This window comes from Streptopelia decaocto (genome assembly GCF_964273445.1).
Source record: "Streptopelia decaocto genome assembly, chromosome: 20".
Taxonomy (NCBI): domain Eukaryota; kingdom Metazoa; phylum Chordata; class Aves; order Columbiformes; family Columbidae; genus Streptopelia; species Streptopelia decaocto.
In genome coordinates, this window is record NC_138675.1 from 7,577,781 (window position 1) to 7,592,326 (window position 14,546).

Genomic DNA, 14,546 nt, shown 5'->3' on the forward strand with positions numbered 1-14,546 from the left:
CTTTCTAAGTACAGAGTAATAAGACTTAGGATGTTAAATCAGTTTAAAACCACCTCTATAAAAGCCTCCTCGTTATTTCCATTTGGTTTACCGTGCATCCTGTGTAAGGCTCAGACAGGACACAGCTGATGATGATGTGACGGGTACATGGCCCAACAGCCCCACGCACTGTTCAGGAGCCCTGCTTGTCGGAACTCCATCGTGGACTCCTCTTGAAATGCATAAAATTAGCACGCTGCTGCAATAAACAAGAAAGTCCCAGGCTCCATAAAGAAAATACCTCAGCTGTCCAAGCTCCTGAAATCCAGGAACAAGCCGTAACAACTGACATCTAATGTTATTTAGTGCTAGGTAGTGTAAAAACGGCGCTGTGGAATCGCTTGGTAAACCTCCGTGCCTGTCAGTGTCAGGGATGGAAGTGACGGGTACCTCTGGGAAGCCCGAGGAGCGCGCGGCGCAGCCAGGAGCGCGCGGGCAGCCGCTCTGGCGCAGGAGCGGGAGGAGCCCGCGAAGCCGCGCGCAGTCGCACGGTCGTGAGCTACGGGAAAAGGCAGCGAATTCTTAACGTCCAGAAATTCAACCTTAACATGAAACTCTTTAACCCAGGTTTTTGTCCGCAAGCAGGTTCTGTTGCTGGGCCAATTAATAACTCTTATGAAGAACTTACTCTGTAGGTTTTAGGCAAGATTTGCTCAGGCTTTCCCCAGAAACCATCTGCTTGGTTGTTTTTTCCCTATTTTAAATTGATCCAAGCCTACTTTAAGCCAATTACGAGAACTCTCTCTGCTAGCACTCAGAACAGCTGAAATGGTCTTCTTGTCCTATTTTGCGTGTTAGCTTTTTGGCCTAAAGCCGCAGTAGTGCGCGATTCCTGTGAGCTCGAGGATCCGGGGTGCGTAGGCCTGTTGGTCTTGTGTTTTCTGACCTCCTGAACTTACCATTTGTTGCCTGATCAGACGGTGTTTCAGATGTTTTGAGAAGAGTTAATGAGGGAGGTTCTGCAGTTGAAGCTCTCTCAGTAATGGACATGTAGATGTTGATGAAAATCAGAGAAGAAGTGTAAGTTTTGGTCAAATGTATTCTTAGAGAAGAGATTTGAGCTCTAGCAGCTGAACGTTGTCGGGTATCACGGAGGCTGAAGTGGTCGCTCAGCAGCAGCAGTCATTCTGACAGTCAGACGTGTTGTTTGCTTTTGACTTTGGAAAAAAATGTTTATCCATCTTTTGTCATTCTCAAAAATCTGGCGGAAAACATGCATCAGCCATAACATGGTATCACCGTGACTTGTCCCGCAAGCGTTGTTTGTTGGAACGAGGAGCAGCAGCTCCCTGGCTCGCAGGAGAGCTTCGCCTGTCGTTGGCTGGCGCTTGAGCGGCCTCAGCCTGAGCTTGGCCGGGCAGCCCCTGTCCCGCTGTCCCGCTGTCCTGCTGTCCCGCTGTCCCGGCGCCGTGTCCTGGCTGAGACCGGGACAAGGCTTTGTGTATTTCCTGGTTTTGGAAAGACTCCACCTGCGTAGCGATCCCCAGATGTGACACATCTAGATCTGCGAGGGAATCTGAGAGCTCCAAGTGGGTTTGGGTTTGTTGAGCTGAATCTGTGTGTGGTCCATACAGTCAGCTCTCCCTGGGAGGTAACCTCCTATTTCATGTTCTTTCTCCTTTTCTTAGGAAAATTTTACTCTTCTGAGATGTATCTAGAGCATTCCTAGGCTGTGATCATGACCTGCAGTGTTATTTATGGAGTAGTGTTTGGAATGAGGCAGCGAAGGGGCGATCGCTGCAGGGGAAGGCAGGATGCAGCTCTGAGTGCCACGGGGGTGACAGTGCTGGGTTTCCTCTACTGGCCTATTATGTCCTGCCCTGAAACGCCTGAACGCGGGGCTGCTCTTTCCGGGGAAGGAGGAGGGTCCAGCAGGCAGGACTGGGAAGGGTTCTTTCTCTCCAGCCAAGCAGAAGTCTTGTCTCGTCCCCGAAGTGAATCTCTTGGTAAGGTACGGTTATTGCCATGTGTGTGCTAATAGCTCTTTGGTATTGTTTTGCAATCTGAAGCCCACTGGTGGACCATAGGCTGTACAAAAGGGTGAGTGTAGCTGCCTGCTAGCCAGGTCCTCTCTTCCATTTTAAATATTTTTGCTTTCTGCTTGCTTGCATGAGGCTGCAGCCAAGATACGCCAGTAAGTTTCACCTCCATTAATTATATAAAACAGAACTCTGTATAAACTAACCCTACTGCAATGACTAACACTGCTGCTTTTACAACAGGAGAGAGCTCTGCAGTAGATGTTACCAGTGCATGAATATGTGAAAAAGGACTTGTATATTCATCATGGGCATGCTTAGGCGACGTTGTCGGTGGGGTATTTTTTTCAGTATCCAAAATGGCTGTTGGTAGATTTTGGAACTCGATGGGTCAGTGCTCACACTCAATGAGTGACAATGTCCTTTGTCACGGGGCTGGATTGTAGGAAGCTGCAGTGCAGATGCAGCTCTAGCTGGGTCTTCATTTCTGCCTAAGCCAGACAGCAGCAGAAGAGCCCTTGACGCTGTGGTTTACTCCCTAAGGCGGTTAAGTACCAATGCTTGTCTTCTAGAAGGTGGTCTTTGGTAAGTCACACATCACCTTACTAGGGCCAGCTTTTCCACAGCTGCTTCTCTCAGCTGCTAACCTACGTAGTGGGAAAGAGACCAGAAAACCTGAAATGGAGCTGCGGTAACCGTGTTACAGGAAGTGCCGAGTAAGCTGCTGTTGGGAGCCTGGTTCTCAGCGGAGCAGAGTCCGTCGTGCGGGGGGCGCGTCCCTGCGCCAGCAGAGCGCGCGGCCGCGGGGCTGCTCCGTGCTGTCTGGCGTTCGCAAGGTTGCAGGGCAGCAGGGGGTGAAAAACTGCAGTTGGAAATAGCACCATTTTTGTGCTTATTACTGCAAACCCACCCCTGAGGGCAGCTCTGGAGATGCCGTGCGGTGACTCTGCTCTGGTGCAGCTGACAGGCTGCTCATCGCATTGCAGGAACAAAAGCTTTTGCACTTTAAGGCTTTGTGTATGTAACAGTGTGTAAGAAATGAGCAGGAAGCAGATTCTGGAGGTTTAGTAGCATTTGCAGGTTCTGCCTTAGGTGGCAGGTGATGTGGGATCGATCAGGAGATTGGAGAGTTCTCTGCTTATCTGGAAAAGGTTCACTGTGGACTATCACAAACTGTATCAGCTGCTGTTCTGCCCAAGTAAGTCTGTTACAGCAAATGATTCTTTTTTGCTTGGCGTTCGGATAGCAACTTCTGTGTGTATGCTGCTGGCGTGCACACACATCAGAAGGGTGTTTCTGGGCCTTCTGATGTGTCCGTATGTGCTGAAGGAATGCCAGCAAACATATGTCTGTAATACACAAATCCAATGTGTTCTGTACGCTGACACCACGCTTCCGTGGCCTGCGTGTGCAGATGAGTAATCACAGCGTTTGTCTCCATGTTTCAGTTTGAAAATATCTTTTCAAATTGATTTCATAACTTTTTCAGGATTTATTTGGGTTACATTGCACTGGGATCAGTAAAGAGAGAGAGGCGGCAGATTTTGTTGTCCAACTTGGGCGAGACAAAACTTGCTGTCTTTCTGCAGTGGAAATGAAAAGACTTTCCAGGAACAAAGATAAATCGAGTTCCTGTTGCCTCTGAGTGACAGCAATAGCGTTCCTCCGAGGGGGCGCCCGCGGCGCGCGGACGGCGCTGGTCGCGGGTCGCAGACGGTGCCCTGCTCGCGGGTTAAAGATCCCCCGCAGCCTCCTGTGGGAGCTCTTCTGGGAGTCCGGAGCCCGGATGCGCTCGGGGATTCACGCTGCACCCCTGCACGAGAGCTGGGTCCTGTCCGGTCATAACAACTTCACTTGTTATCTGTGATCGTCAGTAATAAAGAATTCATTCACAGCATCTTTCATTTAAAAATAGATCCCCTTTACCCACACCCCGTCTGTTTCTTATGGTCCAATTAAATGCTGCTCTCCAGTGTGGGGAGTGTGCATCTTAACACCTGCAGTCAGTTCCTCCGGTAAGTACAACTTTATTTCATACCTGAATAAAAAACATCTACTATATTATGTTCTCTGCATACCCTTCTCTCTCTCTTAGTGTTTCAGCTACAAACCCTTTCCAGGACTTGTATTTTTTGTGTGTTTTTAATATGTGCTATGCAGCAGCTATGGCCTTTAAGTATCCAGTTTCTTATATCTCTTAGTCAGATTGAGAATGGGGGAAAATTTTAGGGGATGAAAAAGTCCCATTTGTTTGAGTTCAGGACAATGTGAGAAAATGTCTTATTGGGATATGCATCACTGTACCTGCAACAAAAGTTTTCCAAGTAATTTATTTTTCATTTACCTCTTGCAGGGGCTGAATGCATTTGGAGCTCACATGTGTGTGTTAAATAGCAGACTGCATGCACTGGGGTGTCATTCTTATTGGGCCTTTCTGTCTCTTTTGTTTTGCTGCCCAAATGAGATATCTGGAAAAAGGCAAGAGCTCCCTTTTCTTAAATGTCCCACAGACCATTTCAGCTCTCAGAGCAACAGGTAACTCGCCAGACAGCCTTCTCTGGCTCCCGCACCCTGTCCTTTGCTGATCTTCAGCATTCTGATTCATTGAGCATTTCCCTGGCTGGGCATTATGGAGTAAATTTGATGAAGCAGCTTTGTGTTACGCTTTACCCATGAAGCCATCGTTCGCTGTGACTCTTTCGGAGTAGGCGTAATTCATTTGCTGACACACTCCCATACAAGACGGGGAGAGGAGCTGCCGCTCGCTGCTGGGGCTGCTGCTTTCTACATCGCTTCAGCACGTAACGATGCAACCTCCTGTACGGTGTCCGAGTAAGTAACACACTCAAAGGGCAGGAGCTTTGTCTGGCCAGAGCCATCTGGGAACTGGGACGGAGCTCCCGAGCGTCAGGGTTCAGCGCTCGTGGTTGAACTCATCTTCTTGTCCCTTTCTCTGCGTCAGCAGCACAGCTGCGATCCCGGCACTTCGTCAGTGCTCATCTCTATTGCACGTGCTTTTTCTGTCCATCTGCTCTTCAGCAGTTGCTGAGGGAATGACTTTGTACGTTAGCAGTGCTGACTGTCTAGAGCAAACATTACTTGAGCAGGTTTTCATCGAAGGCTTCATCAGTGCAAAACCACATTTACGGTCCTTGCGGTTCCGCGCGTGGTTTCCGTGGCTGCTGAGGTAGGACGGTCCTTCCCGTTTGGAGTCTTGCCACAGCCCGTTACCCGTTCTGGTGCACCGGCTCTCAGCCGCGTCCCTTGGTGTGCGCGGTGCCCGTCCCGCGCAGCAGAGGCGCCTCCAGCAGGGACCCCCGGCACCCGGGGGGGCTGGGGCTCCGTCCCTCAGCACGCGGCCTGCGGGGGGCGCTGGCTCTCAGCGCTCTCATCTCTTCTGTTATTTGAAAAAAAATATATACCTGTAAGTCTACCAAACCGAACTCAAACATATTCTCTAAGAACATCCTTTCTGCTGCACCCTTCTGTAAATTCCAGTAGTCTTCTTTTTCGTAGAGCAGCTTATTAATGCTCATAGCTGCAAATGGCACATATTTAGAGGGTTTATTACACTGAGCTTTAATGAAGAGGAAATCCCAGCCCCACGCTCATGTTGAGACTTTACATTGTTGTAACAAAATCAAATCAAAGTACCGCTGAGTCAGGTACTTACTTGAAAAGAAGTGTTAAATGGGGACTAAAAGGCTGCAGTACAGACTATCCAATAAGGAATTAATTGACTGAGGACAGTTAGTTTTAGGTTCTCTTGATGAAGCAATTCGGAGGCTTGTTTAAGAACAGTTATTTTAAATGCTCAAATCAATGGATTACCCTGGTCTGATATCTGGCTTGGTGCGTGCGCTGGCTCTGGCACTTCACATTGGGCCCAGTGGGGGAAGCAGCAGAGTGTTCGCAGCAGCTCCGTGGTCTGGCCCGGGGCTCACTCGGTCATTGGTGGCAGTCGCAGGGACCTCAGGTCGCTTGTTGGTGGCAGCTGGAGGGACTTCAGGTCCGCTCTGGCCCCGCGGGTCCCAGGAGAGATCTCCTCTGGCCTCCGGGTGCCGCTCTCCTGCCCGGGAGACGCCGCAGCGCAGGCCATCGCTGGCGGGTGTGCAGAGAAAGGGCTCGGAGTACAGACACGTGCTCCCGCTTTTAACGTAACGCACGCATACTTACTGAACGCAGAGGGTAGTTTAATAAAAACAAAAGTGGTTGCTTAATAAATTTGGATGGTCATCGTCTCAAAGCTTAAGTTTTTAAACGCTGTGGAATGCAGGGTTTGTTTTAAGCCATTACATACTAAACAGCATCTTTCAATAACATACCGATGACAAATTTAAAAGTCTGTAACTTTGCTGTAAGGGAAATCCTGTCCTAGTATGTGCTTGTGTTTTTAAGCAGTAATTATCATTGCACTTGCAACTTTCTTATAAGCCTGAAAATCTGTCAACCACTGTAAAGTACACTTGACCAAGGAAAGTGTTCCATACTTCTGAACAGGATCTGTACTAGTGCAAATGTTGGGTGCTGCAGTAATTAACTTCCATTGGCATGTGTGTTGCAGTTGAACAGATAAAACAGGTCTGCACCAGTACAGATATTGCATGCTGTAGGTTGAAGTTTGCAGCAGAGCATGTCTTGCATTCCTCCAGCAAAAGTGCTTTGTTAGTGTAGTCCTTGCATGTCAAAGTGCTCAACTAAGGTATAGCATGTCTCGGTGAAAGAGCCACCAGCTTATCTAATGTGCATGTTCTCAGCAAAAGATTTATAATAACAGGTTAATTTTATGTTACAGTACTGAAGTGCAACAGAAAACACATGGAAGTTGCACTGCAAATCATGCATTAGTAGATGGTATCTTGAACCCTGTAAATCTAAGTTGCCTAGTGTACAGAGGCATGCTGCGTTTCTCTAGCACAGCAGCGATCTTGGCACTCACCTTCTGCTTCTGAGCAGTGCAGTGATAGAAACTTCAGTAATGATTTCAAGGCAGTGGCTGCTTTTCTGCTGCAAGAAAAAGGAGGAAAACTAAATCTACTGCAGACAGACAGTTGACATTTGTGAGCATTTTCAGTTCACTGAACCAGTCCTCCCGTGTTGCCTGTATGAGAAGATGAACTGGACTGAGCCAGCAGGTAGCACCATGGCATGTCAGCCCCGCTCCCCGATGTCAGCAGGGTCTGTGGGACACCAGCTTGCGCAGAGCCAAAACTTCCCGGTGTAAAACGTCTCTAAGTTGTTGCGGGCCTTTCAGCTCTGCGCAGCGCTGCCCGGATGGGACCCGGGAACCGGCGCTGTTGCTCTGCTCCCCCCAGCCGCAGCCTGGGGACTGAGGCACTTGGTGGCACCTGGGAGCAGGACGTTGAGCCTCCTGTGCTCGACTTGCATCTCGGTGGAGGGTTGTGCATCCCCGGGCTCCCAAAACAGCACGTGTGTTTGGACTGTCAGAGCCCCCTGTCTTGCCAGCTGTGATATCCTCAGGCAGTCAGGTGGAATTCTGGTAATGAGCAAAGGTCTGATCTGCATGTTGGTTAGTGTGAGTTATTCCTTGACTCCTGTTTCCCCTCGTTTCACAAAAGAAAGCAAGCCTTTGAGTCAGCTAAAACAGTTAAAAGCAGCCAGCTCCCTTTGACTGCGATTCTGAGTAATAGTACACGCAGAAAAATGAAGAAATAATAAAACGGAAGTGTGTTAGTGGAGATCAGTTCGTAGCCTTCGTCGTGTCCTGCAATTAGAAGGCTGGTGCAAGAGCCAAAAGAGGACGTGTGAGGGGGAGCCTGCACACAGAAGCTACAAACTGGTGTTGCCGGTCTTAAGCTCTTCCATTATCTTTTACTATCTCTGTTTACTTGGGCTTTGTTAAAGTCATTTGCTCTTATCATAGTTGGGTTCTGTTACACAGACTTGCAGCTCTGACACAATTCTTTGTACCATACCTTCCTTCCTTGTCCTTCCAAGTTTTTGCTACATGCATCGGGCACGTACCTGCTTTGCTAAATCAGCTGAATTTGGGCTGCGTTCTGCTCCTCGCGGCAGCAGAGGAAGGACACGGGAGGCAGGTGCGCAGGGCCGGTGCTGCGGAAGGGAGCGCCCTGCAGCAGGAGGCAGAGCCCGCGGGTTTGGGGCAGCGGGGACGTCCCTGGGACCAGGTTGGGCTCCTTTGCCCGGAGCCGTGGCGGTCGCGCTGTCGGCCTGAGCAGAGGGTCGCTGCTGCTTTGGCACCGATGCAGAATTCTGCTTCATTTGATGGGGTTGAAACTATTCCCTTCTCTTCATCCTTTTAATTTAATTTGTAGTTATTTCAGCTTTCAGTGGTGATTTAGTTCTTATGCTGACAAGTGCTAGAGGAGGTAAGGTATCACATGCATTTTCAGGAGTTGAGAACTCAAGGTATCAGGCCACATCTAGAGAAAGCGACTCTTCCATTAGGTTCCTCCTCCTTGGCACACAGTGTCCTGCACTGCTGGCCAGGAAAAGACGTGAAGCTTCTGCAACATGCTAGAAAATACAGAAACACCCCAAGCGACGAGGTGGGCAGCACCAGAAGGCCAGCGGGAGTTACAAAACCAGGCAAAGCAGCAGCTGGGAAGACGCCAGCCTTTCCAGATGGCTTTAGTCTGGGACTTCTAGTGCCCGTCCTTGTGCTTCCCGCTGCTGGCGGTGCGAGGACCGCGTCGCCCTCGGGTTGTTGCTCCGGAGGCTGGGTCTTTGCACGGGAGGTTGGACTGAGAAATCACTTTGATTCTTCTGTTTTGAAAGAGGTTTGCAATAGAAGTGTTATATAGCTCCTCTTTGTTTTTTCAGAGTGAAAGAATTGAAAAAGGCCAAGGAACTTGAAGATACGCAGCAGCATCCCGTAGCAATGTGACATTGCTTTTCAGACTGTTTTCATTTTCTGTTTTTAGCAGAGACATGCAACAACAACAAAAATACTCGCTGCAGTTCTGGGACCACCAGCTGCAGGATTTTAACAGTAATGTTTTGGTCATTGCATTTGCACTTTCATGGAGAACTTTTAATTTGTTCAGCAAGACATCTTGGAACTCAATCTTCTGTTGTTGGATCATGGGGAAAACAAAAGACACCAGGAGGAAATTGTGAGTTGCTTCATTCTCCAAGAAGGAAGAAGCGATTAATTATCCTTTTAATATAGGGCTGTATTAAACAACATGTGGAACTGTACAAATACTATACCAAAAATCTTGTTAAGAGAAGGTGGGAATGCACAAGCAACACAAGAATGCTGTTCCTGCACCTGTCAGTCATCTCCAAGAACCGAAGCTTTGGGAGTCGCGGTGGAGGGGCTGAGACCAGCCCGTCGTTGTCGGGTCCATGCATCCTCATTTCCTTCGCACCTCTGTCCTTCGTGGTTTAGTTCAATCTCTACAGCACACTTAATGCAACTTTTTAACTCTGCAGGTTTTTAATACATCCTGGGGGAACTTACAGAAGGGTTGGTGTACGAGATAAACGGGTAACGCGTGAGGAACCGAGAGAGCAGCTTCAGCGAGTTTCACTACGTTTTTTTGGTGTTTTAACTAGAACCTGCAAACATATCAGTTGTCACGTACGTTCTCTCATATTCAGCACTTTATTTTCTAGCCTTACTTTCATGTATTATGGTTTTAATTTAAGTTGGTAAAATAATTTGTGAAACGTAGCTTTTTATCTTGAGTACTTGTCAAACCTCTTGTTGTTTTGCAGAGTCACACACATACGTTGCCTGGACATTTTATAACCACCTAAAGATCAGAGTGGTGCTGCATTCTGGCCAGTAAATTTCTTATTTTGGCTACTTCATCAAAATCTGGGCAGTTTCTGTATATATAGAAGGTAGAAATGGAAAATGAGAAATATTTGAGAGGGAATATATTGATTAATTACTAAATATTTTATTCGCAAAGGGTCAATAACTTGGCAAGATAAAATTATTATTTGTATAGTTTTGTCTGAATGAACGAGAAGAGTGTGGATGTATTGTTTGTACATATTGTATATATTAAAACAAAGAGATATGTGCATGAACTCAAGAAAAAGAAATGAACAAAGCAAAGCATTAGTGGCTATGGTCTGTAAAATGAAACAAAAACTTTATTTCACTATAAGAAACTTTATTTTAAATGTTCTTTAGAAGAACATTTTTGCTAAAGCATGACTAAATGGCAAAAAAGAGCTACTGTATTTAGACTTAGGAAAAGGCAGAGCAACATTACTTTAAGAAAAAAAAAAGAAAAAAAAAAAGGATATGTTTACATTTGATTTCGGTACCAGGAGTGCGGTCGGTGGTTTAATTTATTTGGTCCTTCCTCGGTTTTTTACCCGTCTTTTTCTTTTTTTTTGCCAATGGTGCCAATAACGTGAATGCTGATAAATAGCGCTTAAGAAAATTGAGTTACTTTTGCAAAGCAGATAATCATAAGAGTACAAAAACCGTATCTAGCTTAACACCATACACTCACTCCAATAAAGAACACTTAGAATGAACATAAAACAAGGAAAAAAAAAAAAGAAATAGTATGAAAGTAGAAAATATGTTTCACATTTTCATATCTCCTGCTGGAAGTCAGAAAATGTAATAAAAATTGCACAAAAAATAATTTAAAAAAGAGTAAAACTTTAAAAAAAAAAAGATGCAAACTGATCTCGTAGGGGTGTCATGGTATATTGCTATTTCCACATAGTGAGGAGCCAAAGAAATTAGGGTTTTAAAATTGAACTACTAATTTAAAACTGTCACAGGTTCCCACCGCGGGCCGGGCTGCGGTCGGGGCGCCGGGGCCGGAACCCGCTCCTGCGGCGCCGCCGCGCGCCGGGGGACACCAGTGTCACCTGAGGGGCAGGTTTGGAGTAGTTGTTCTTGCTTGATTCCGGCCACCAACTGCAACGTTTAAACACAGGGCTTGTTTTGAAGCCTAAAAATATTCATACGTAAGAAGCTTTTAAACTGGTGTCTTTAAAAGAAGAGTGAAAACAAAGATTGTGGCAAAAAAAAACCCTGGGGTCAGTGCTCTTGGTGCCTTTTCTATAATTGTACCTGTTTTTAATTACTTCTTTTCACTGCCAGCATTGAATTACAGTAGATGTGCTATAGCTCATTACCAGAATTCTCTTGTACATTTCTGAACTGCTGCTTTATGATCTGATTCAATTTAAAAACAAGAAAAAGGAAAACAAAAGATAAAAGCGACCGGCCCGGCACTCCCGCTGTGCCCGTGGGCAGCCCCGCAGCCTCGGTGCGCTGCGTGGAATTGGGACCTTGACCCTGAAATCTTCCTCTCGTGCAAAAACAACAGGAGACAGCGAGGAGTCTCCTTTGGAATGAATTGGAAACGCTCTGTATTAATCCTGGAAGAACTGTGGCATTCCGAACACGAGATGTTGCTCCCATTAACCAATACATGACAATATAGAATTGACCTTTTCCTAACAAGAGTAGTGACCTCAGTGGAAATGTTTTACCCCCTGTCTTTGCAGAAAACGATTCCATAACATACAGAGCTATTTCAAATTACTCTTCCAGATCCATGGGCCTGGTGGTGTATCCTACTAACCTAGATCCCGCTTCAGCCAACTGTTCCAGCGCGTACTTGCTGTTCAACATGCAAGCGATTCCCTGGTGCTGCAGAGCTACTTGCATGCTGGAGGCCAAGTACCGCTCTCGAGTGCTTTGTTGTGTCGGGCTGTGGCCCTTCCGTGTGTCCCCGGGGGGTGGGACAGACCCCCACGGTGAGGTGATCCCACTCACCCGCCTCTTGGTTGTGGAACTTACGTCTTCATGGGAGACACGTAAGTGCAGCTTTCTGGGAATGTCCGAATTCCCAAGTGCCAGGAGCCAGATCTTCTGTCTTCTGATAATGGAATTGCTCCTTTGCGAAACACATTCGACAGCAGTAATACTGTGTGAAAGAAATACAGAATATAACATGAACCCCCTCTCTGGTTGCACGCTTATGGCAGTTCCACACAATAGCTGGTGCCCATGGGGGGGTCCCCGAGACTTGCATGTAAAACTAGTATAGATGTCTTCTCTTTTGTAAGTTTTATTTTTGTAACCGTGCATGTAAAGCATCACTGAATCAATGGATCTGTTGAAGAACTCAGCTGCTGGAACCATGCAAAATGTTTTGAATTGCCCTTAAAATATGGAAAATGTTTTCTGAATGCTTTATATTCTTTCTGCTGTAAATTAAAAACAAAGAAAATTTCCCCATATAATGTGTGCACCTTTTTTTAAACATGTCTCTTCCTCCTCCCTCTCTGCTCTGCCCTGGGGAGACCACACCGGGAATATTGTGTCCCGTTGTGGCCCCTCAGTTCCAGCAGGACAGGGAACTGCTGCAGAGAGTCCAGCGCAGCCACCAAGATGCTGAGGGAGTGGAGCATCTCCCGTGTGAGGAAAGGCTGAGGGAGCTGGGGCTCTGGAGCTGGACAAGAGGGCACTGAGGGGGGACTCATTCATGGGGATCAAGGTGGAAAGGGGGAGTGTCAGGAGGATGGAGCCAGGCTCTTCTGGTGACAACCAGTGACAGGACAAGGGGCAATGGGTGCAAACTGGAACACAAAAGGTTCCACTTAAATTTGAGAAGAAACTTGTTCCCGGTGAGGGTGGCAGAGCCTGGCCCAGGCTGCCCAGGGGGGTTGTGGAGTCTCCTTCTGTGCAGACATTCCAACCCGCCTGGACACCTTCCTGTGTAACCTCATCTGGGTGTTCCTGCTCCATGGGGGGATTGCACTGGATGAGCTTTCCAGGGCCCTTCAGCCCCTGACACTCTGGGATTCTGTGATCCTCGTTTCAGAGAGTAACGTCATTCTTTAGTCACTGTAAGTAACCATGAAAAGAACACATTTGTTCTGCTACATGACCCGCTTGTCAGCAGCATCAGGTTTCTTAGGGATGCTAATCCATGGAGCCTGTCTGCAAGCAGGGCTGCAGCCCTGGAGCGTGCTGGCATTCACCGAAGGCAACACCAGTCCCCGGATCTGCTGCCGCATTCCAGGAAGTAACCTTGGCTGGGTGCGTAAGTCACGCGTGAGAGGAAGGAACCCTTCCTTCCTGAGGCAGCGAACTTGCGGGTCTCCTGAAGCGCTGGCTGCCCAGCGCTGCTCCGGCGCTGCGCCTGGCCACAGCGGCGGGCGCCACGCCAGCAGCTGCAGGACCAACCTTGTGCGCACCAGCCACCCTCTGCTTCGCCGAGGCCCTCTAGTAGCCAGGGTTTTGACAAGATGGCTAAAACTGCACAAAAGAGTTACAAACCCATGTGTCCTTAACAATACAAGTTCTGCCAAGCTGCAGCGAGTAGCCTGGCTTGCTGGAAATGAGTTTTCAGGGCGATAGGCTGCACTTTATCAAATTCGGAAACACCCAATGTCACAGAATAAAAGGACATAATCCTACATATTTGTAAATATTTCACCAGCGGTTAGATGGCACCAATGCTGACCAGATTTTCTGACTGCTTAAAGCAGTTAAGTGACAACTAGCTTCTCTGAGATCATTTTCAGTTCCTCTTCAGCAGCCGGTCACTTTCAGAGCAGGGTGTCGGTGCTTTTAACAAGAAACCGCACACACCTAGCAATAGAATGTTAAATCTTACGTTGTGCACAAAGCAGAGGTGAATCTTTGTAGAACTCAAAAGGCTGATATAGAAACCTGAGGGGTCACAATAATACAGTGTTACTATAGCCGAGGCTTAGTAACTATTGCACTGAACAGCTACATACATTACATGAGCCAGTCCTCAGTCATGCAACTTCTGTACCTGACTGCAAGGCTAACCGAGCAGGGAAAAACAGCTTTAATAAATTAATCATTTGTTAATCATGTACTATGTTAGTAGTATTACAAGTAAGTTCTTCCAAAACTCAGGACCACAACAGAAGATGAGATTGCATTAAGAGCGTTTCTTCTGGCCTATAGAGAAAAAAGTTAAATCATGTTTCTCTTTAAGAATAAATCAGCATTTGACTTCCTGATTTCCTCACAGATACTTGCCCAGTTTCCCACTGTATGTCTCCTTCCAGCCTCCCCCCACCCCGTCCCAGCACAGCGCAGCGTGGGCACAGCCCCAGGTCCTTGCGCAGTGAGCCCAGGTCTGATTCTGGGCTCAGGCCACACCAAGAGCTCCTCACAACCAGGAGTGATGAGAACACTCTACCCGCACTGGCGAGCGCTCACCCTCAGCGCTGCCGCCGCGCCCGGTGCTGCGCGGCACACGCTGGCACTGCTGGGGAAAATAAAACCCAACCCACCACCAATCGAAAACCACCAAAGCAACGAACGCTGCCACCACAACCAACGGTACCTCAAGACCACCACAAGGATCAGCAGCTCAGGCCTGGTGTTTGCTATGAAGGGGACGTAACAGCACCATTTCTGAGGGTGCAACCACAGAGAAATGGGGTCTCACACAGAAGATGGGCAGCAGCCCCAGAATGTTTGCTGGGAGGCGTTAACACACAGAGGCGGCCCAGGAACTGACCCAGAGAGCGGCCGGGCGGGAGCGGGACAGGCCGCGTGCCCGCGCGCCC

General features: G+C 47.8%; 1 protein-coding gene across 6 annotated transcripts in view; it reads left to right on the forward strand.

Moving 5' to 3' along the window:
- The window catches only part of CAMTA1 (calmodulin binding transcription activator 1), a 152,722-nt gene extending 140,489 nt beyond the window's left edge, over window positions 1-12,233 (forward strand). For all 6 annotated transcript variants that reach the window (XM_082070022.1, XM_082070017.1, XM_082070020.1 and 3 more), the window contains one exon: window positions 8,823-12,233. In XM_082070022.1, coding sequence (XP_081926148.1) covers window positions 8,823-8,886 — 64 coding nt within the window. In that variant the 3' untranslated portion in view covers window positions 8,887-12,233. The remainder of the gene's footprint in view (window positions 1-8,822) is intronic.
- The last annotated feature ends 2,313 nt before the right edge of the window (window positions 12,234-14,546 follow it).